Below are 24,337 nucleotides of genomic sequence, written 5' to 3'. Positions count from 1 at the left end.
GGCAGCACAGTTACCTATGAAGGAGAGGGTAATAACATCCTGGTAAGACATTAACCATGGCATGTGAATGATTGAGGGAATCTGCGAAATGCTTATGTCATTTTTGTGTATGTGCATGTCTGACTCAACATGGCAGTACACACTGCAGACTTTGATCTGAAACTAAAGGAGACAAAGTAAATTAATATGCTACCTTTGCCGGTGCACTTGGTGGGGAGAGAGTGAGAGTCACAAGTTCGCTTCGGTTGTATACAATGCGTACACGGAAGGGTGAGTTAGATTTTTAAAAATGTATTCATTTAGATTTTTGTTTATGACGTGTGCCAATATTGCAGTTTGATTTCTACATTCGAGAGTAATGTGTGTGTTTTGATTCCATTTGGGTGTTTTTGTATGTGTTAGATGTATTAGATTAATATTTAATACGGTATGTGTTCAGATATTGTCTTTCATGTTGAAACTCACATTTCGCTAACTTTAGTTATTCTCTCTTGTTTTACCTATATAGGCACAGGGCGGTTTGTGATGGCCGTGTCTCAGTGGATGTTCTGTGCTGCAGTGCTGCTCCTCCTCATCCAGGGGCTCCAGTGTTCTCCCGTTCCCCCTGCTTGTCCGGAGTCCTGCCTTTGTCAGAAAGGTCTGCTAAACTGTTCCTTCGCTGGCCTTTCCCAGGCCCAACAACCTGTTCCATCCACTGTCACTGAACTAGATCTATCTCACAACCTCCTGAAGTCCATTACCCCCTCATGGTCAAGTTGGAGGCTTAAGAGTCTATGGCTTGGACACAACAGCATCACTCACCTGTCTCTGTGTGTGCGGAGGACCTGGAGGGGTAAACATTGGAAAATCCCCCTCTCACGTAGCCGAGGGAGTTGTGTGTCCTGGGCCCCAACTCTGCAGCTGCTCTCTGCTGAGAGCAACCAGCTAGAGATGATTCCTGAAGGTGAGTCTCTCTCTCACACACACAAATACATAAGGAATTGCTTCGCTGTACTATACATGTAGTTACACTAATCATGAAAATGTGACTTTGCCTAACACACATACAGTAAATAAGCACACATGCTCACACACACACATTCACACCCATGCGCCTGTGAATGATTATCCTTAATAATTAGGACTTTGCTCTAAAAGAAAATGATTAAACCAGCCCTGCCAATCACAAAAAAACTTGACAAACCATTGCACAATCTTCAGCCAATCTTAGAGGTTGTTAACTGACATTCCAATGGCTCATAAGAGGGTGTAAAAGTGCAATGATTGTGTTTTAAAAGAGGGCCAAGCCTCAATCATCATTTTACAGTAGTAGTTAATCTCTCTTTGTCAACATTCCATCAGAAGAGTTGAACCTTTGAGTTGTATATGTATCTGCTGGTGACTGTGAGTGTTTTCTCCTAGTTTGAGGTTTGTGAGGACTGTGGGCAGTTGTTATGTGAGCTCTGTGAGACAGACAGAGGCCTCTCTATGCTGCTTGATATTCTGCTCACAGTCTCCCAGTGCTCCTCTAATGAAGCCCAGGCCCACAATGTCTCACTTCAGCTCAGCAGTCTCAGCCTAGAGAGAAGAGGAGACTGGGGAGACTGAAAATCATAGTGTGAAATAAGTGCTGTCAATAGAAAATCCTTGGCTTTAATCAGTCATAACAGTACACATATTTCTACCCAACCCCAGTGATTGTTTGTTGTCCCAGGCAGTGGTGTAAAAATACTTTAAAGTGTTACTTAGGTCGTTTTCTGGGGGTATCTGTACTTTACTATTGATATTTGGACAACGTTTACTTTTGCTTCACTACATTCAAGTATGAAAATAATGTACTTTTTACCCCATACATTTATCCTGACACCCAAAAGTACTTGTTACATTTTGAATGCTTAGCAGGACAGGAAAATGGTCCGATTCACACACTTATCAAGAGAACATCCCTGGTCATCCCTACTGCCTCTGATCTGGCGGGCTCACTAAACACAAATGTTTTGTTTGTAAATGATGTCTGAGTGTTGGAGTGTGCTCCTGGCTATCCGTAAATAAATACACAACAAGAACCTTGTGCCGTTTGGTTTGCTTAATGTAAACAATTGGAAATGATTTATACTCTTACTTTTGATTCTTAAATATACTTTGCGGTAACACTTTACTTGACACCCAGTGCCAAAAACACAACATGACATGCTTATAACAGCTGACATAACTTGTCATAACCTGTCATAATATGGTCATAACACTGTCATGACCCATACATTTACACCTGCTGTGACATGCATTGCATTAATGTATTGTCTGGTTATGACACGTAGTACATAAGAGTGTTAAAACCCACATTTATTCAAATTCGTTTTTCCCCTGCCAAGAAGTTTCCTTTTGTTTGAAAGTTTGTTTCTTAAATCCTTTGTTGTTAGTGTAATGAATTCTTTAGTCATGTGTTTTTAGATCATATTTTAAATAGCTTGTAGAAAATACACTTTATGACACTGTCATGAAGCATTATGAGCTTCATAATCATACAAGCCAGACAGGCCTTTCATGTACATGCCCTTATAGTAGTCATCAGTCAAAAAGAGGGTGTCTTATCCTGCTCCTGAAATCTGCTCCTGAAATCTGCTCCTGCATTCATCCCAGTCATCAGCAACAGAATATTGGGGTAGGTGCATGTCTGACATCAATGTGTGTGCAATTACAATTATAATTTAATATGGTCAATATATATATATATTTTAAATATAAAAATATATATATATATACACACACACAACATAAACATACTGTTGACACGGGCTACGATGTAATGGAATCCTTTGCCTTGTGTGGTAGGTTTTGTGGGTTTTTACACTATTTTGTAGGTGTCATAACCAGCCATAAAATCACGCAATATATGTCACAACAGGTCTAAATATATGTGTCATAACAGGTTATGACAAGTTATGTCAGTTGTTCTGACATATAATGACATGGTTATGATGGTATCATAACATGTTATGACGCTAGGTGTCAAGTAAAGTGTTACCACCAAATACTTTTAGACTTTTACTCAAGTAGTATTTTACCAGGTGCCTTTAACTTTTACTTGAGTCATTTTCTATAAAGGTATCTTTACTTTTACTCAAGTATGACAATTGGTTACTTTTTCCACAACTGATCCCAGGATGGAATGTTCAGCGTAGATAAAAACAAAACGGTTACAAGTACTCTACCATGTTATTGTCAATCACTCAAATACTGTTAGACCTGTCAGGTATAGGGAGCTGTAAGGGCAGGTATACATTCATCTCTGATTGGTCGGCTGCTTGTAAAGCTCTGAGAGGAATGCCGGACTGCTGCCCGTGTATAGAACAGTACGGAGGTGAGCAGGGGACTTACACCTTACAATTACTATCCTCTGTGCATTCACACTGAGGATAAACAGGGGCCGCTCCAGTTATCTGTGTAATTACACCAATGTTACTCCAATGGTAGGACTGTGTTTGTGCTTTGTCCTTCAGGCCTGGGAGGTAGTGAGTTCCTACAGGTGCTGCAGCTCTCCCACAACAGGATCTCTGACCTGCGACCTGGAGACCTGTGCAGGTGCCCCCTTCTGAGAGAGATCCATCTGCAGCACAACCGTATCTCCAACCTCCACCCACAGGCCTTGGGGGACATGCCAGAGCTCAGGGTAACTATACACATGATAACTACAACATCAAAACAGCCATTTTGTTATCCTTTTCCTCCCACCTGACCAGATTTTTGATATTCATGTTCATAATGTCATCCTTCAAGGTCCTGGATCTGAGCTTCAACTTGTTGACCACGATCACTCCATCAGCCTACCTGTCGCTGCGTAACCTGAATGCCCTGGTGGAGGTGAGTGGGAACAGGTGGAGGTGTGACTGCAGCCTGCGGAGCTTGAGGAGGAAGATGGCCTATGACAGGGACAGGGCCCTGCAGCAGACCTGGAGGGGGGTGGTGTGTACATCCCCCTCCACCCACGCAGGTAGAGACCTGCTACACCTGGAGGACAGTGACCTCACCTGCTCTACTGCTGAGAACAGGGCGGGGCTCCACCAGGATGTGACAGTGGATAAAGGGACGGAGATCCTGCTGCCCTGTGGCTCTCTAAAGCAAGGTAACACACTTCTTTCACGGTCTCCCAAACTCGGTCCTGCCCCCTCCATGTTTTGTTTTTTGCCCTAGCACTACAAAGCTGATTCAAATAATCAAAGCTTGATTATGAGTTGGTTATTTGAAACAGCTGTGTAGTGTTAGGGCTAAATCCAAAATGTGCACCCAGAGGGAGGGCAGGACCCTGCATTACACCAACAGTTAAAGGCCAAGTCTAGTCAAAAATGTGATTTCCCTGTGTTTTATATGTATATATTTCCACACTATGAGATTGGAATAATAATGTGGCATTGTGAAAATGATGATAACGCCCTTTTAGTGTGTGAGCTGTTTGAAAAGGCCGACTGAAATTTCAGCCTGTTTTGGTGGGAGTTTTGGCCTGCCTAGTGACATCACCAGGCGGTAAATTAGTTAATATACTAATAAGAAAGAGTTCCAAACCTCTCTGCCAATAACAGCTAGTTTTCAGTTTTCCGCTCCCCACTCAGACCACTACCAGACAGTTTTAGCAAAATTAGAGCTAAGAAGCTATTTGTGTTTCTTTTTGACCATTTTAATTGAAAACAATCACAGTAAAGTACTTAATTGTTATCCAGAAATAAAAACAGATGCATTGGACCTTTCATTTCTTTGTTTGTGTGTGTTGAGTATATAGCTAACAACCATTCAAATTGTAATCACGCTTGGCTTTATAATAGTCTCCCACTGTTTGTGTATTTGTTCTAGATTCAACATGGTGGACGCCCAATGGACAAGTTCCTGGGAGCCAGGCAGGCCTGCTGATCAGTGACATCACAGAGCGAGACGCAGGACTGTACGTGTGTGTCTCTGGGCCTCACGAGGAGTCTGTGTCTGTATTCAACCTGCTTGTTCACAAGGCAGAGAGGAAAACCAGAGACACTAGGAGTTTACACAGGGAGCGGCTACAGATTAACTCAGAGTTAGGCAGCATCCAGGGGGAAGGTCAGGAGACAGACCTGAACTCTCTAGACCTCCACAGGGCTACCCAGAGAACACAGTCTGACTTGGTCCTGGCTGTCTGCCTGTCTGTGTTCATTACCTTCCTGGTAGCATTTGTAATTGGTGCTCTGACCAGACCTCTCCTGAACGCTCTCTGGAGGAGGTGTTGTAGCTGCTGTAACCGTACCAAGCAAAGTGCCTCCCCACCACAATCGGTCTCCTCTGCTGGGCAGTCCCCCTACGATAACAAGGCCTATTCAGATGAGGATGAGCGAGAGGAACTAGGGACACACAGGGAGAGGAGAGTGACATTTAGTGGACATCCTTCAGAACAAAGGGATCAGAATAGTATTCCATACTATGATACTGTGGCCAATGGTATGCAGGACAACCTCGCTGGGGAATATGATACAACATATGAAAATGTTCAGGAGAGGGATACCTCACACCCCTCCCTTGAGGTCTATCACCCGCCTGAGGAGGAGAAGCCTAGGGCACGGGGCTCTGTCAGCTCAGGAAGCTTCCGACATGACAACCCAGAGACAGACACTCACAGTGGAGACCTCTCTGATATGTCTCTGAGTGAACCACAAAGGGGAGCTTACCCAGTCCATACCCACGGCATGGAGTTTGAATCCATCCCCGACCCAGAACAGTTGCAGGGGTGTCGAAGCTCGTCTGTGTCTTCACACTCTGACCAGGAGAGTCCAGATAAGGATCAGGATATGGACTGGCCCAAAGACAATTTGTCTCAGAGATTGGAGGAGCGCAAGACCCAGAATAATTCCTGGGAGCCTCAATCCCCCCAGAAGGAAGACGACTCCTTTGAGCGGAGTTCAGATTTCCCTACAGTTAAACCAGTTGATGTTCTACAGATCAACATTGGCAGAGTGGGTGAGATCCCTGGATTTGCTTATAGGAAATCAAACATGGCAGATCCCAACCCCATGGATCCTGAGCTGTGGAATGACAGCGGAGAGAGCTTTGAGTTCCCTGATTCCATCCAAGGTGCATCGGCACGATCAAGTAGTCAAGATCTTTCAGGTTCTGCTTTTGCTGATCAGTTGAGAAAAGACTATGAACAAGCGTGGAATAAAGAAACACTTGTGAAAGAATGGAGGGAGAATGATGAGTCCAGCTCCAGCAACTCAAGTGACAGTGGGAATGAACCTACAGAGTACACTGTGAACCCAGAGATGGGGGTAGTGAAGGAGAAGGAGATTGTCCAGGATGCACTACTTACACATGATAGCACAACAGACCCTGCAGCAGCGAACCCCTATCTCAAACATGATGTCAGTTTGGACAAGCAGCACTATAAGGACCCAGTCAGTCCCTCTCCAGATGAGGATGGATTTCATGTGAGTGAACTGAGACAGGAAGTTCAACACTCTCATTTGTTTTCAGAACACTCTGATTTGTCCAGTGATAGTAGTGATGAACCCACAAAGTACACAGTGAACAAGGATAGCGATGAGGAAGAGGAGGATGAAGCTCAAGTCCCAGCTGTGACACACAAAGGTCCATCTCTCAGTCTTGGAGACATTAATGTATCTTTGGCCTCAAGGAAAGCTCTCAATATTGGCTTCTCCAAGGATGGTTTTCAATATCAACCAGAGCCTGAGACAAGGTCGCCTGGCTTGGATCGAACCACCCAGAGTGCCATCAGCACAAAGGAGCCCCTTCCCCAAACTTCATTGCCCTCAGACATGGCAAGGGTTGAAGACCCACCAGTTTCAGTCTACATCCCCAGACTCAGTAAGCGTTTAGATATTCAGCCTCCTCAGGAAGCTTCACCTGCTCACGCAAAAACACCACCACCCTCTGAATCCTCTTCCAGCAGTGAGAGTGAAGATGAGACTACAGATAACTCAATGAAACTTGACAGAGAGGTCCCAGATGTCTCACAGAAGAATTCATCTCTCAGTCTTGGAGACATTAATGTCTCTTTGGCTCCAAGGAAAGCTCTCAATATCGGCTTTTCCAAGCAAGGTTACCAATATCAACCAGAGCCTGAAAAAAGGTTGACTGACGTGGGTCTTTCTTTCCAGAGTGCCATCACCCCAAAGGAGCCTTCATTGCCCTCAGACGGGACAAGGGCTGGAGAGTCTCCAGCTCCATTCTATATCCCCAGCCTCAGGAGATGTCTGGATATTCAGCCTCCTCAGGACACTACACCTGCTCCACCACGAACACCACCACCCTCTGGTTCATCCTCTTCTAGAAGTGAAAGTGAGGATGAGACTACAATGAATCAAAAAAGAGAAGAGAAAGCTAAGGTCCCAGATTCATCTTTCATTCCCGCAGGCATTGATGTCTCTTTTGCTCCAAGGAAAGCTCTCAATATTGGCTTCTCCAAGGAGGGTCTTCAATATCAATCAGAGCCTGAGACAAGGTCGCCTAGCTTGGATCTCTCCTCTCAGAGTGATATCACCCCAAAGGAGCCGCTTCCCCAACATCGATTCCCAGAAGGGACAAGGACTGGAGAGACTCCACTAGATATCCCCAGCCTCAGGGGACATTTAGATATTCAGGCCACTCAGGAAACTCCACCTGCTGCCCCAGGGTCACGCCGACCTGCTGGTTCATCCTCTTTTAACAGTGAAAGTGAGGATGAGACGACAATGAATCAAAAAAGGGAAGAGAAATCTCAGGACTCCGATTCATCTTTCATTCCCGCAGGCATTGATGTCTCTTTTGCACCAAGGAAAGCGCTCAATATTGGCTTCTCCAAGGAGGGTCTTCAGTATCAATCAGAGCCAAGTTTGACTGGCATGGGTCTAACCTCCCAGATTTCCATCAGTACAAAGGAGCCCCTTCCCAAATCTTCAATTCCCTCAGATGGGACAAGGGATGAAGAGTCTCTAGTTCCACTCTATATCCCCAGTTTCAAGAGACATGTGGGCATTCAGCCTCATCAGGAGACTCCACCTGCTACCCCACAAACACCACCACCCTCTGGTTCATCCTCTTCTGGAAGTGAGAGTAAGGAACTTGACAGAGAGGTCCCAGATGTCACACACAAGGATCCATTTCTCAGTCTTGGAGACATTAATGTCTCTATAGCCCCAAGGAAAGCTCTCAATATCAGCTTCTCCAAGGAGGGTTTTCAATATCAAAAAGAGCCTGAGACAAGGTCGCCTAGCTTGGATCTCTCCTCTCAGAGTGATATCACCCCAAACGAGCCTCTTCCCCAAAATCGATTCCCAGAAGGGACAAGGACTGGAGAGACTCCACTAGATATCCCCAGCCTCAGGGGACATTTAGATATTCAGGCCACTCAGGAAACTCCACCTGCTGCCCCAGGGTCACGCAGACCTGCTGGTTCATCCTCTTTTAACAGTGAAAGTGAGGATGAGACGACAATGAATCAAAAAAGAGAAGAGAAATCTCAGGACTCCGATTCATCTTTCATTCCCGCAGGCATCGATGTCTCTTTTGCACCAAGGAAAGCGCTCAATATTGGCTTCTCCAAGGAGGGTTTTCAGTATCAATCAGAGCCAAGTTTGACTGGCATGGGTCTAACCTCCCAGATTGCCATCAGTACAAAGGAGCCCCTTCCCAAATCTTCAATTCCCTCAGATGGGACAAGGGATGAAGAGTCTCTAGTTCCACTCTATATCCCTATTTTCAGGAGACATGTGGATATTCAGCCTCATCAGGAAACTCCACCTGCTTCCCTACGAACATCACATAACTCTGAATCAACCTCTTCCAGCAGTGAGAGTGAAGATGAGACTACAATGAACCAAAAAAGAGAAGAGGAGAAAGCTAAGGTCCCTGATGTCACATATAAGTATCCATCTCTCAGTCCTAGAGACACACCCATGAATGTCTCTTTTGTTCCAAGGAAAGCTCTCAATATTGGCTTCTCCAAGGAGAGTTTTCAAAATCAATCATCGGAGTCAAAGTATGAGAGTATAACCACCACAAATGATAGAGGTTTTCAGGAAGATGCCAAGCCTGCTCCCAAAACATCAATATTTTACTCCACCTCCTCAGACAGGGCGAGAACTGAGGAGCCACCAGTTCCACTCTACATCCCTGGACTCTGGAGCCATCAGAATATCCAGCCCTCTCAGGATGCTACACTTGACGAATCATCCTCTGCTAGCAGTGAGAATGGAGATGAGCTTACAGAACACACAAAGAAACCAGGGAGAGACGTCACAGATTTCTCGCTCAGTCCTGGGGACACGCCTATTAATGTCTCCTTTGCCCCAAGAAGAGCTCTCAATATCAGCCTTTACAACTCAGCCAGTACCACAGATGAGGTGGAGAGGAAGACCGGAGCAGAGGACAGGTGGGAAAGGCCAGGGCTTGGTGGTCTGAAGGCACTGTCAGAGACACAAAGGTGGGACACAAAGGACAGTTCTACAAACATGAATGTTTCTTTCTCTCAAAGGAGTGCTCTCAATATCAACTCAGACAGCAGCACAGATGAGGTGGGCAGGAGAGCCAGAGCAGACTACAGCAGTCCCATACTAGAACGTACCATTAGCAGAAAAGACAGAGGCTTTGAGGAAGAAACCAATCCCTCTCCCCAACTGTCTTTACCAAAAACATCATCCCTTTTCTCCACTTCCACTGATGAGGCGAGGCCTATAGAGTCTCCACTCCAAATCCCCCGCCATAGGAGGCGTCTAGTTGTTGACATTCAGCCCCACCTGGCTCCACCTAGTGCCCCAGGAACACCACCACCTTTCCCAGAGGGAGAAGAGGCAGCTGGTTCTGGATGGAGGAGCAGGGGACCACAGAGGTGGAGAGCCATAGATGGATTTGGCCATACATCCATAACACAGGGAGATGAAGGAGAGAAGAACTATATGGGGTTATTGGCTGCTAAACCATTCGGCACAGCTCGTCAGTATCAGAGCGTTACCCCAGAAACCATTATGGCCACACAGCATAGTGAGATCTCCGAGAGGGATGGTTCTGACCTCACCTTCTCCACTGTAAGACACAGTGAGGCTTAAGACCGACTGTATTTGTTTGTGCTGATTTAAGATAAGTTGCACTTAATATTGAGAAAAACGCAGCAGACGACAAAGAGATTAGAAGTTGGATTTTATTACAGAATTATACTGTTCTTACATTGTTGTAAAATATGAGTAATTTGTGGTGGAAAACCAGACATGTTTATCGTAATGGATATGGCTGTTTATATGACTTTGAATGATATAATAGACTGAGGGATCGTAAAGGTGGGAGCATTAAACACTGTTTGAATTTCCCAGATTCACATCCTTACCTACCTTACTCGATACACAAATCCACTTCTTTCTTTGCCACAAAATATATATCTTCATGACACTGCCTCTCCACATGATGTGTATCCACAGACTGGTCATAGACTAGACTTAACATAGCAAGCGTAAATCCGGGACCCTGAAATTAGTATGATACACTATATATACAAAAATATGTGGACACCCCTTAACATGACTGTTTTCGGCTATTTCAGTCACACCCATTGCTGACAGGTGAATCAAATCGAGCAGACAGCCATGTAATCTCCATAGACAAACATTGGCAGTAGAATGGCCTTACTGAAGAGCTCAGTGACTTTCAACGTGGCACCGTCATTCTGATGCCACCTTTCCAACAAGTCAGTACATCAAATTTCTGCCCTGCTAGAGCTTCCCCGGTCAACTGTAAGTGCTGTTATTGTGGAATAGAAACGTCTAGGAGCAACAACGGCTCAGCCATGAAGTGGTAGGTCACACAAGCTCATCTAACGGGACCCCTGAGTGATGAAGCGCGTAAAAAAACATCTGACCTCGGTTGCAACACACTACCGAGTTCCAAACTGCCTCTGGAAGCAACGTCGGCACAATTACTGTTTGTCAGGAGCTTCATGAAATGGGTTTCCATGGCTACCTGCCCCAATGCATAGTGCCAACTGTAAAGTTTGGTGGAGGAGGAATGATGGTCTGTGGCTGTTTTTCATGGTTCGGGCTAGGCCCCTTAGTTTCAGTGAAGGGAAATCTTAACGTTACAGCATACAATAACATTCTATAAAATGTTGTGCTTCCAACTTTGTGGCAACAGTTTGGGGAAGGCCCTTTCCTGTTTCAGCATGACAATGGCCCCGTGCTCAAAGCGAGGTCCATGCAGAAATGGTTTGTCAAGATCGGTGTGGAAGAACTTGACTGGCCTGCACAGAGCCCTGACCTCAACTCCATCGAACACCTTTGGAATGAATTGGAACGCCGACTACGAGTCATGCCAACATCAGAGCCTGACCTCACTAATGTTCTTGTGGCTCAATGGAAGCAAGTTCCTGCAGCAATGTTCCAACATCTAGTGGAAAGTCTTCCCAGAAGAGTGGAGGCTGTTAAAGCAGCAAAAGGGGGACCAACTCCACATTAATGTCCATGATTTTGGAATGAGATATTCGACAAGCAGATGTCCACATACTTTTGGTCATGTAGTGTATGTTATGTTTGGTATGTTTACATAAGATAGGTTACTTAAATCAAAAACAAAAAGGAGGGTGGAAAAAGTAGGAAGGGAAGCGCTACTAAGGGACACAATAGTACATTTTGGTAGACAGAAGGTGCTCTTTGGTAAAAGGGGTGAATTGGTCATCAAAAAGAAAGGAGGACCAAGCCACTCTTCATATAATTAATTAAAATGCCTTTATTTGTATGGAATGTTCAATAGAAACAAAGTTTTAAAAAACCTGACGTGTTTCAGCTACATGGCCTTCGTCAGGGAGTACAAACGGAGGGTGGTTGGTTAGGTGAATGGGTAAACATAGAACGTGAACACCTAGCAACCCAAAGGTTATGTGTTTCAACCTCATCATGGACAACTTGAGCATTTTAGCCAATTAGCCACTACTTAAAATGCTAGCCAACTCTTCCCCTAACCCTAACCATTTTAGCTAACCTCCCTAACCCTTTAACCTAACCCTAACCTAGCTAACATTAGCATTAGCCACCCCTAGCTAACGTTAGCCACAACAAATTGAAATTCGTAACATATCGTATGAATTGAAATTCATAACATATCATACGAAATGCTCTGAGACCACGTTGGTATGCGTCATAAATAAACCTGTAAAGAAAGTAACTGTGTTTGTGATGCCTTTGTCTCTGTTGTTCTATGGATACCTGAATAATAAGGTGCACACACTGCACATGTAGTTATTACTGTGGTAATGCAATAGTCAGAACAAAAATACATTAGGTCTACAGTAGAGGGACCAAATATGATCCTGTGCAATTTAGGAACGCAGAATGAAACATCCTTTGACAACAATTGTTCACAATCGTTCTGTAAAGGAAAATGACAAAGCAAAAATGAAAGACAACGATAAGTTAATAAACCCATTTATACGTAGAGATAGGTTACAGTGAAAACAGACATACATACTGTACATACAGTCAGGACAAAGTTGTTCTTCCTCCTGCAATACCAATGTAGAATACCATCTGAATTAGACTTTGTGCAAATGATTAGTGAGCCGTTTAGAAACTAGCTCCATCTCCTACCAAAACCTAATATACACAAATACACTGATTACTGACAGTCAAAGCATCATGGATCACTGATAGGTGAAGCTATCATGTGTTCTTATTACTTCAGAAATTGAACCATTTACTGTACATGCTTTAGTTCAGACCACTGGGTTTGACCAATAAATGATTGACATATGACCCGGATACCATTCTTACACCACACCTTCAACACTGCACAAAACTTGTCTTCTTTCTCCAATTTCTCAAACTTTTGTTAATTTCAGTTCATGTCAATTTGTTTTTTTGAGACTAACAGTGTGGTTCTGTGTGTGTGTGTGTGTGTGTGTTAGAAGGGAGTGGTTGGGCAAATGCAGGATGGAACTCCTCTTCCCCAAATGAGGTTGCATGTGTGTTCCAGCTCTGAATATACACAGTCATGGTTTTCATAAAGCGTTAAGACAACATGACCAAGGATATCAAATGAAGCACAAAAACACTTGCACAAATTCCTGTACAAAAACAACAACAATAAAATAAGTATTCAAAAAATCTCATCCATTCGCAGATGGCTCTGATGGAGAGCATGCATGCAAGGTTTCACTCTCATGACAATTGAGCGTCACATCACAGCTAGAGACAAAAGTTGACATGTGTTACAAGAACATTAGCCCTACGCTAGGCAAAAAGAACACCATTACATCACCACCGGGTTCTAAATCTAACCCGTCAGTGTCCATGGTTTTGAGACCTCTTGAATGATACATGGCAATGCATGCATGCTGGGATTGGATTTCCCCTTAATGTACAGCCTGCCTACCCTACACAACCTATTCCTCAAAGGCCTTAAACAGTCTTCCAATTATAACACTCTCAGTACTGGGGAGAGAGAGAGGCTCGTTAGTAATATGGATTAAACTGGACATGTTCAGTGGACATAACAGAAGACAAGACCAAAGCAATATGCCAGATATGAAGAAAAAAATAGAGGTATGTTTCTATTTTAACTTGCAATTTAGGCCAAACAGTCTAATTTAATCCTGAACGTATCCCTGACCACTGTGTGTGTGTGTGGGGTGCAAGTAAAGTGACTTCTATAAATTGTTAAAGAGGCACAGAAAACTCTTAAAAACCTACAGCTTAGAAACATAGATTGGTCACATAACCAATGAATGCTGGCCAGTCCACTAACGACTGACCACTGCACTGTAATAAGAGTTAATAAGCAGCACTGCTGATTGGTTAGTTGTTGTGGTATGAGGTAATCTGAAGCCTTCACAGGGGGCTACAAAGCTTTAGCACAGGCTGGTATCACAGTAAGACTAAGGATGGAAAAAAAAGGGGCTCAAAAAGCACTGGCACAAATGACTTCATCACAGTAAACTGTACAGGTGTCATCATCCACCTGTAACAACAGCTTTAATGATCATGACTAAAAGAGCACCTACTGTAACACTCAGCCATTTGACAGTGTGCTTCTTCAAGAATTCCAATTCAACCCAAACAGGACAAAACTGATAGAAACGATGGGTTCTGTAGGTTATAAAGAGTCAAGCACAGATCAAGTTCAAAGCACGGATATGCAATATTCAAATGTGACCGGGTCAAAATGACCTTGTTTTTAAGACTAAGACCGACCGTTCAAAATGGAGGGATTTAGTTGAATTCCTCCTAACGGGAGCAAAGGGTTCAAGAGTGGATCTCTCGCACACACAAAACCATTTAGCCACTCATGAGAACACGATATCCTAACACGCAGCAATATGACATCACAGTGAGGGGGCGCAACGCCACTGGGGCTCGCCGTGTGATTACCCACAATGTAACATGGGTAGGGATCATTACCTGGAGAGGGTTTTTGTCTCCATGGTGACCTACATCCTAATCTCGCCAGAGTGGCTTGCACCTAACCCCCCACCTCCCCCCTCCCCCCAAACCATATCGCTATCATTACCTGGATGCGCCACCTGCCATCACTGACAAGCACCTCTCCCATTTTGTATTCTTTGTTTTTAGTTTTCTCATAGCCGTTTGTCATCGTCGTTGTATTATAATGTGGTTTTGTTGCAGTCTACCTGATGCTATGACATCTCTCTTTCTTTGTACCATTCCACAAACTCATCCAACAAAACGGGCCCTGACAAAAGGAGAAAAGAAGGATCACGTTAGAGCACTGATCCCTTGTACCACTTAGGGAATGAGTGATTGTGTATTAGTGTGTGCATGTGTCCACTTACAGGCTCCATCCTCATCATAGTTACTGAGGTCTAGGTTGATTGTCCTGCTGAACTCTAGAACGTTGCACCACTGGTCTTTGTTGATAACCTTATACTTGGACTGCTGAATGACAGACAGGACAGGCAGTCAATACATAGTGACAAAACCGTGTCAAATGTTGTATGTACGGTATCAAGTTGAATGTTACACAGGTTAGTTAGACACCATACCTCTAAAAACTGATTGAATACAGGAAACAGTGGCCACGTCTTCCCCAGGAGAAGCCCCAGCATGCATTTGGCTGTGTTCAGGTCTAAACTCCTCTGGTCCTTTTCCTACAAAATCAGAAATGAAGGTCTCTATTCAATCAGTATCACAGAAATTCAGCTTTACAGCGTGACTGAAATTTAAAGGCAATGTTCCCGCTTTAGCGGAGACTGCCCTCCCTGTAAATATGTCGGCTCAAACGGAAATTATCTTTACATTTATTCTGCGGAGTCTGTAATGCCTCCGCTTTACAGATTGAATAGAGCCCTAAGATGTCTCAGAAGTCAGACCCAGGGCGGGGTCGAGACCCACTCCAATTTGCTTACCGCCCAAATAGGTCCACAGACGATGCAATCTCAACCACACTGCACACTGCCCTAACCCATCTGGACAAGAGGAATACCTATGTGAGAATGCTGTTCATTGACTACAGCTCGGCATTCAACACCATAGTACCCTCCAAGCTCGTCATCAAGCTCGAGACCCTGGGTCTCGACCCCGCCCTGTGCAACTGGGTACTGGACTTCCTGACGGGCCGCCCCCAGGTGGTGAGGGTAGGCAACAACATCTCCTCCCCGCTGATCCTCAACACTGGGGCCCCACAAGGGTGCGTTCTGAGCCCTCTCCTGTACTCCCTGTTCACCCACGACTGCGTGGCCACGCACGCCTCCAACTCAATCATCAAGTTTGCGGACGACACAACAGTGGTAGGCTTGATTACCAACAACGACGAGACGGCCTACAGGGAGGAGGTGAGGGCCCTCGGAGTGTGGTGTCAGGAAAATACCCTCACACTCAACGTCAACAAAACTAAGGAGATGATTGTGGACTTCAGGAAACAGCAGAGGGAACACCCCCCTATCCACATCGATGGAACAGTAGTGGAGAGGGTAGCAAGTTTTAAGTTCCTCGGCATACACATCACAGACAAACTGAATTGGTCCACTCACACAGACAGCATTGTGAAGAAGGCGCAGCAGCGCCTCTTCAACCTCAGGAGGCTGAAGAAATTTGGCTTGTCACCAAAAGCACTCACAAACTTCTACAGATGCACAATCGAGAGCATCCTGGCGGGCTGTATCACCGCCTGGTACGGCAACTGCTCCGCCCTCAACCGTAAGGCTCTCCAGAGGGTAGTGAGGTCTGCACAACGCATCACCGGGGGCAAACTACCTGCCCTCCAGGACACCTACACCACCCGATGTCACAGGAAGGCCATAAAGATCATCAAGGACATCAACCACCCGAGCCACTGCCTGTTCACCCCGCTATCATCCAGAAGGCGAGGTCAGTACAGGTGCATCAAAGCTGGGACCGAGAGACTGAAAAACAGCTTCTATCTCAAGGCTATCAGACTGTTAAACAGCCACCACTAACATTGAGTGGCTGCTGCCAACACACTGACACTGACTCAACTCCAGCCACTTTAATAATGGGAATTGATGGGAAATGATGTAAATATATCACTAGCCACTTTAAACAATGCTACCTTATATAATGTTACTTACCCTACATTATTCATCTCATATGCATACGTATATACTGTACTCTATATCATCAACTGTATCCTTATGTAATACATGTATCACTAGCCACTTTAACTATGCCACTTTGTTTACATACTCATCTCATATGTATATACTGTACTCGATACCATCTACTGTATCTGCCTATGCTGCTCTGTACCATCACTCATTCATATATCCTTATGTACATATTCTTTATCCCCTCACACTGTGTACAAGACAGTAGTTTTGGAATTGTTAGTTAGATTACTTGTTGGTTATTACTGCATTGTCGGAACTAGAAGCACAAGCATTTCGCTACACTCGCATTAACATCTGCTAACCATGTGTATGTGACAAATAAAATTTGATTTGATTTGAAGTCAGGGGTCAAATATGACTGACTCAATAGAAAGAGCAGTACTCGTGATGAGAGCTTCAGCCATGCAAGACACTCAAAACTAAGAGCCTATCAAAGACGTACTTCCCTACCTGACGTCACTTATCCCTTGTGTTTATTTCTACAAATGGTAATAGTTTCATTTGTCTGTCATCTTTCGTGTGTTGAATCTAAACATCAACAAATAAATATACCAGTCAAAATAAATATCCCAAGGGAATAAATATCCCAGTCAGAGGAAATCTAGTGAGAATACTGCAGATGCGGCTTTGCCTCACTCACCCGAGCAAAATCGAAGGCGTATCTGTAAATGAGCTTAAAGTTGGTGGTGTCGTTTAGGACAGACCTCAAGTAGTCCAGGGAGTTCCTCAGCCTCTCTGTGGAGTCACACCTGACAACGCCAGAGAGACAAGTTAGAGACAGACTAGAGTCCCGGCTGACAGAGTACAGACTGTTGACTATAAAACAGACAGTTGAATATAAAGTAGACTATACAGACAGAGGCAGTCTATAAACCCAGTCTGGGGTCAGCACCATTTTGTACATGGCACAACTAGAAAAGGACAAACTGTAGGGACAGACACACAGAACACACGTACAGTAAAACACACAAACTGAGAGCAGAGACTTACTGCAGGGAGCCCATGCCTTTCAACCACTCCTGTAGGGTGAAGTATCCCATACTCTGGGCATCCAGCTTCCAGGCCAAAACCAGCATCACCACCTGTTCACAAAGAACAGCATACACTCACATGCTATAACACAATGAAATGCTTGAGATGTTTACTTTTCAATGAGTAATTTTCATCTTTGTGCCATCTCTGAATAACGGAGCTGTACCCAACTATAACCACCAAGTGCATGCACATGTGGATGGATTACAAATGTCACCCATCTACATAGACATGACTAGCCATCCTTACATTCTCTGGTTCCACTCCAATATCTTCACAGAACTTCTCCATTCCCTCTGGCCCCACGACATCATCACAGCCTATCAAAGATACACACATATATATACAGGGCCATTATTTATGACATCATCCACTCCTACCAGAAACAAACACATAGGATTAATCTCTGATATTATGACAGCATAGTATGCCACAGACACAACAATGCTATGACATCACAACCATAGAGATTCTATTATATTTACATGGTGTGATATCATAATGTGGAGGTCAAAGCAGTCCCTATTATGACATCGCATCACGAAAACTATGATTGTAATCGCTATTGTTATGATGTCATAGAATTCTATGACATAGAATGAGGTAACAAAGTATTCTGACATCATCACAGCAAAAATTACAATCACAATGCGTACATACATACGTAACAATTCTCTATGACCCTATCCCACCTGCAGGTGACAAACACAAAACATTAATCTATGACATCATTTCAGCAAGCAAGAGACATCCTTTATGAAGCAATCAATGATGCCCGATTCACAGCTCTCACACAGTACAATTCAACTATGACATGGAAACCCAAATCTAAAAGTAACAAAGGTATTTACACCATTATGGTCAGTGTGCTTATATAAACTGATAGAGAATTGCAAAATGTATATTTACAAACCTTGAGTCTCACCTGCGTACTCATAGAACCACTCCAGACATCTTTTACTGGAGAAGGTCTCTTCCTCTCGGATTTGTGGTGCCTCATGTTTTCTAAAAACACTGCATTTTGAAAAAGACCATTCAGACACAATCTACGGCACTGCACACCCAGCATATTTTACACATTACTGCGGGTGCTGAGAATACAGTGTGTGACCTAAAATCCTACCGTCTAGGAGCATATCAAACACTACGATGGAGAAAAAAGTTAATCCTGACAAATAACTATTGGATGAGCTATGTGATGGAAAGTCCTCTTGCTGCTCTTTTGGATTTCTAAGCTGACAATGAAGTATGCAAATCCACTGGGGAGACAAATCACGTGTCATCACGCATGCATACCGTTTCAGTGAACAGTTTAAAATCCAGAACAAAAATTGCATGCAATTGCGTAACATACTGGATTAGGTTCTGGGGGAGATGTATGAGAAAAAAAGATACTGGACTGAAGAGCAAAAGCAGGGTGGTAGCTCCACCCGCCTCTCTCTGCAAGGCTATGAGTCAAACGTACCCTCCCCTTCCCGAATTTCGATAAGACGCGCACACCCGCTAAATCAAGACTTGTTCAAATAACCAGTGACAAAAACCTGCGCACATCAACAACTGTTATTCGCTATGCCTCGATCAGACTGACAGCGTCTTTGCATCAACGCTTTGTAATTAAATGACACAGCATTTTTATTATGCAATCCAAAAATGTTTACTGGATATGTGTGCAACAAAAGTTCAACATCCACCTTTTGCTACTATTTCTGTCAAGCCCGATGCATACAATTTGATGCATACGTTGGATATATAGACCACAAAGAATGCACTGCAACTGCCTCCGCAAGGTAATGCTGCAAGGCAAACACAGCGTTTATTTGGAAATGAATGTACTTCTGGTGTCGGTGTGATTGAGGTGTTAGTCATCCCTGTCTTTTGACACGAGTGATTAGTGAATCTAAATAAGTTGGATATAATTCCTTTTATTGTGTAAAACCTGATGTAACTGATGCATTCGTTGGTGTAGCAGGTTGGTAGTACCTGTCCTGGCGACTCTTCTTAGCTGACAGATCATCTCCAGTAGTGGGTCTCCTCTTTTTCCTCGGAGGCATGGCTCTGGAGCGGCAGGCTGAGAGAAACACAATACGAGAGAGACAGAGAGTGAGGAGAGAGATAAAGAGAACAGCAACCAGGTTTCCATCCAACCTTTTTATGCGAGTAAATACATGTCAGATAGAAAATTTATTGACAGGCCGTGATGGAAACAGCAAATTTGTCGGTAAACTTTCCAAATGTCGACAAAACAAAACACGCTAGACAAGGTGGGATCTTTTTGCGTCGGTAAAATGTATTATGTGAGAAATGGCCATGGAAATGCCTTTATGCGCAAATAACCATCACATCGAAGTAAACTTGGGAGTCACGCGATGATATGTTGTGTGGTTCTCCCACTACGACTTGGAAAATGGTGGTGGGAAAATGCTAATATTGTGATAAAACCTGCCGCCAATTGGATGGAAACCTAGCTAGTAAGTGTCATGTGGGTCTGCATTAAGGTGCAGGCAGGGTCGGTACCTGTGGAGTGACCGTCCTGTCCAACGTCCTCCGTCAGGTTCTGAGTGGAGAGATAAATTGAACTATATTAGGCAACCCCCACCAAGAGACACACACACACACAGCAGCACCGGCGTTCGCATGCAGTGAGCAAGGGAAGGGTGTGAGGGGAGGCCTGCGCTCTCATTTCCTCAAGCTTGTAACCTTTAGAGATGCAGTTATTATTTCAGAGAGAGAGAGGGAGTGGAGAAATAGGATGAGAGGAAGGATGAATTAATCCCTTTTAAGTATCCATCCAGGAATAGAAAAATCTATCCATGTCTATAACTCATTAATAACTAGGATTCATTTGTAGATAGGGGTAAATGTCCATGATCAAATTCTTAGCGTTTTGCCAGAGTAACTCCATAATGTAAACTGTTGGAACAGGTGGCTGGTCCTCATATGTCACATGAAAAACACATAATGGTATGAGGGCAAAATGCTTTTACCAGCCTGTGCAGGGTGTGGTATATTTTGTGGATGCTGGCCAGCGTAGAAAAATGGGAGTTCAGCTGAAAATCTAAAGGAGGAAAAGTACATTTCAGCACATCTCTATATGTAACACCACTACATCACATGCATTAGATATGGAACAGACACGCAACAGCAACAGTAGGCCATACTAAACAATGATCTGCTTCTCAGAGAAACATAACCTTCTCACAGAAATATAGGTTTCCCAGGGCACTGATAGCTGGGAGAACTCACCATCTGCTACCCACAGCCTGCCTACATCACCATGCTCCTCCCTCTGTCATAGGGGTCACATCTTTGCATTCAGCCAATAGGAATGAGAAGGTATGCATGTAACCATCTTAATCACCTTCATAATTTGCATCAAAGTAGTTGGGATGACTAAATAGTGATGTCAAACAGCCATAACTGCACATAATCAATGCCTTTCATCGTGATGGGATTGACAATAAAATGTTCATTTTTATGCTGAGCAGTTATAATCGTTCAGTAGGCATAATACCAACAAGAAATAAGTATGAAGGACTGTAGCTACGTAGATACATTAGAATACAGTAATATAATACAGTAGTCTACAGTCGGATCATGAGCGGGATTGACAGATGAGGATTGTATTCAAACGTAACAGGGTTCACAGAACGCCAGACAAAAAAGTAGAGTGGTCGATTATGATTAAACACCACGCCGACATGGCCTATCCAATAAAACATGTAATCTCCTCATCTGCGCTCACGAAGTGTCATTTTCGTTTTTAATCCGTTTCTTTAGTCAAAACGCTCACACACCTAGATCAACGAAAGGCCGAACCTCATGATAGCACTAACTGAATAGACTACTTAAAATAGCAATACAGACACACAACTTGCACAGAGTTTACAAAGTATCTGGAGAGTAGAGGGAGACATTATGGTTGTTGTAGTCCATTTCCTGGATCAAGGCTCTAAGATCTTGATCAATGGAGAGTGGAATTAGACTACAATTCCCGCCCTCAGAAATTAACATTTCATTCTGCACCCCTCTCCTGACACTCACCCCAACTGATGAATGCATATTATATCGATACAAAAATGTTACATCCTATGGAATAGTGCATGCAAGTATCTTATGGTTCTCTTGCAACAGTTGATGTATATGACGCGCAGTCGGCCAGCTCTATTGCAGCAAGCATAGAAATATATTTTACAGAACTGCGTCACAATTTTCATCCTCTGTAATTTTCCGCAGTTGACTGGAAAACTGACCTATTTAGCCTACACAACATTGTTCCAAGTGTAACTTGCTTTGCAGTAGCACTTCATTCCCGTCCGTAAATAAGCGACAAAATAGCAGTATAATAGGTCGACAATAATTACATATTTAGCTGATGTATTCAACCGAATAGTAGCCTTTGCAACGTTAGTTGTCCTAACAATAAGTCAACAAAAAGTGCGTACATTCAGCAATAACACAGTACAGTCCCTTTGTTGCGCCTCAAGACAACACTTGGAAATACAAAGAGAATGGCAATAGACAGATAGTCTGCACATACCTCTATTTGACACTCGATTAACAGCTAAATCTAAAGGTAAACAGATAGATGCAATAGATCCGGTCGCTGTTACGTAAGTTATCAATACGAGGAGCCTAAACACACCAAAAGCCACTACTATAGCTACTTACTTGCCGCATCAGAGTGCATTTTTATGAAACACACAACTGCCTGTGTGAAGTCCGCAGACCGGCCAGTAGGCGGGACATGTCAACATAACCAATGCCCACAGATGATTTGGGTGGACAAGGAACCTAGTAGCCGCACCCCTACTCCTTCATAATAGGCTGTCTCTGGTGTCATGTAGGAAATCTGAAGACAAAGAATTTGGACCCACCTTTGGGTGAACGTGAGAGGTCAAAATTCCAAACCAGGCCATCCCACCGCTGAAGTTCATTGGCTAGGAAAAGTACCTACGTGTGTCAATGGAAGAGTTCGATTAAACTGCCTCGGGTTGAACCGAACTATGGCCCAACACGTGACCGGGCGAAACCGGTGAGCGAGGCACTCTTTTCAAATCAAACAGTAATCTGCGCCGCTCAGTCATATTGTGAACAGTGCAGCATCGTTCAGAAACATACATCTATTTTTTCATAAAATATATGCTCGAATTTTCAAACTGGTTTTCATTGTGACGGCAGATAAAGCGTTTTTATCTTAATCAATCACTTTTGCAAGTGTTAACACATAATCATACTCGTTACTCCACGACCTTAACCCGAAGTCACTTTTGTTTTGAGCCGACTTCTCCGCCGGCCAAAACGGGGCACCCGGCTCATGCCCGGGATGCAGCCCGGTTCCAAATGGACGCAATCAACGCTAAGCCGGTTCACCCAGGGAATGCCCTGAGTATTAATCGAATCCCCTCACTAATCGGAATTTCCTCGTGCAAGAACGAAAACCAACCCACGATGGACCTTCATTGGCCGGTTCACGCAGTAGGAACCTCCCAATACACTTTGTGAATGGTGAAAATTACCTTCAGTCATAAGCAACTACGTTTGTTGTAAAATACAATTGGTTACACAGAAAACTGTTGTTTACAGAAGGGCGTGATTTTATTTATTGTTCCCCATCTGAATGAATTGTTTTTTGTCTCAAGTTCAAAATGATATTCTGACATCCCATGTTTCTGCAACATATTTGACAAGCATAATGCGTAAAGCTCAATTTTGTAACATTCTGTGCCTGGCCTCAAATTCATAAATGTATGGAACTTAAAAAGCCATGTACTTTTCATTTCAAAGAACTTACATTTCATAGCTACCTTTGCAGAATAGGTGCTGCTTGATTCCACATAAGAGCAGCCTGTTAGTTTGCTGGAATAGGTCAGCCTATATAACTACATTATAGTGATGGGTTTGACAGGGCAGCCTTTGTGGGGATCTCCCAGTCACATACCAGAACTGCAGGGAAAACATCCTGTTCTCACAAGAGGGGTTTAAGGAGGAGGAGGCATTTACTAAGGGGTAGAGCACTGAGAGGTCAATACAGATTGAGTTACAGTGCTTCACTAGAGGGAAAATAAGAACATAATAAATTGTCACCTGGATTAATGGGTTAGAATGGGACAAATAAAGCAACATACACATTTTAGTCAAAAGGACATATGTTGTTCTGTGATTTTCAAATGAAACTGCAAACCTGGGTAAACAATGACATATCTACAACACTTCATTGTTTCCTGTAAATAAAGATCAGCAGGGTAGGCCACCAACACTTGGACAAAACTTTGTGGTTTTGAAGCCTCTGATAGCAGAAAGGTGAATGAGTCAGAGGGAGATATTTTAGGCCCTCATCATAGATACAGCATATATCTCTGCCTCAACATAGGATAATATAAGCAGGTTAAGTCATGTAATGGGAGGGGGTTGTACTTCCTAGTATTCATATTTAAATTGTGCTTCAAATATTATTGGAATCATATGTGAAATATTTCTTAGAGTAACCACTGTAGCTTACTGGGAACTTAACTACCCGTAACAAAAATATAAACACAATATGTAAAGTGTTGGTCCCATGTTTCATGAACTGAAATAAAAGATCCCAGCCATTTTCCATATGCACAAATAAAGGATTTCTCTCAGATGTTGAACACAAATTTGTTTACATTCCTGATAATGAGCATTTCTCCCTTGCCAAGATAATCCATCCACCTGACAGGTGTGTCATGTCAAGAAGCTGATTAAACAGCATGATCATTACACAGGTGCACC

At 43.6% G+C, this 24,337-nt stretch overlaps 2 protein-coding genes across 2 annotated transcripts; one reads left to right on the top strand and one right to left on the bottom strand.

Moving 5' to 3' along the window:
• The first annotated feature begins 113 nt into the window (after nt 1-113).
• Nucleotides 114-12,126, top strand: LOC139406694 (leucine rich repeat containing 66). The gene is made up of 5 exons (XM_071149613.1): nt 114-270; nt 509-943; nt 3,480-3,649; nt 3,757-4,102; nt 4,825-12,126. The coding sequence occupies exons 1-5, from the start codon at nt 255-257 to the stop codon at nt 10,032-10,034; spliced, it is 6,177 nt and encodes a 2,058-aa protein (XP_071005714.1). The 5' UTR covers nt 114-254; the 3' UTR covers nt 10,035-12,126.
• A 253-nt stretch (nt 12,127-12,379) lies between these two features.
• LOC139406693 (DCN1-like protein 4) lies at nt 12,380-22,339 on the bottom strand. Its single transcript, XM_071149612.1, is given in 12 exon segments — nt 12,380-14,658; nt 14,759-14,861; nt 14,969-15,073; nt 17,193-17,301; nt 17,543-17,634; nt 17,834-17,904; nt 18,510-18,598; nt 19,565-19,652; nt 20,099-20,138; nt 20,569-20,639; nt 22,253-22,300; nt 22,303-22,339. Coding segments are annotated over 12 exon segments (900 nt in total). The 5' UTR covers nt 22,331-22,339; the 3' UTR covers nt 12,380-14,602.
• Between the last annotated feature and the right edge of the window lie 1,998 nt (nt 22,340-24,337).

The sequence above is a fragment of the Oncorhynchus clarkii genome, chromosome 4 (genome assembly GCF_045791955.1).
Source record: "Oncorhynchus clarkii lewisi isolate Uvic-CL-2024 chromosome 4, UVic_Ocla_1.0, whole genome shotgun sequence".
NCBI lineage: Eukaryota > Metazoa > Chordata > Actinopteri > Salmoniformes > Salmonidae > Oncorhynchus > Oncorhynchus clarkii.
The sequence above is the reverse complement of the archived record's forward strand: the minus strand, read 5'-3'. Positions and strand labels throughout refer to the sequence as shown.

Bases quoted from the DNA above. Each gene is read 5' to 3' on its own strand.
- LOC139406694 (XM_071149613.1), top strand. The intron at 944-3,479 runs GTGAGTCTCTCT...TTTGTCCTTCAG, and splicing joins GCTAGAGATGATTCCTGAAG to GCCTGGGAGGTAGTGAGTTC. The intron at 4,103-4,824 runs GTAACACACTTC...TATTTGTTCTAG, and splicing joins CTGTGGCTCTCTAAAGCAAG to ATTCAACATGGTGGACGCCC.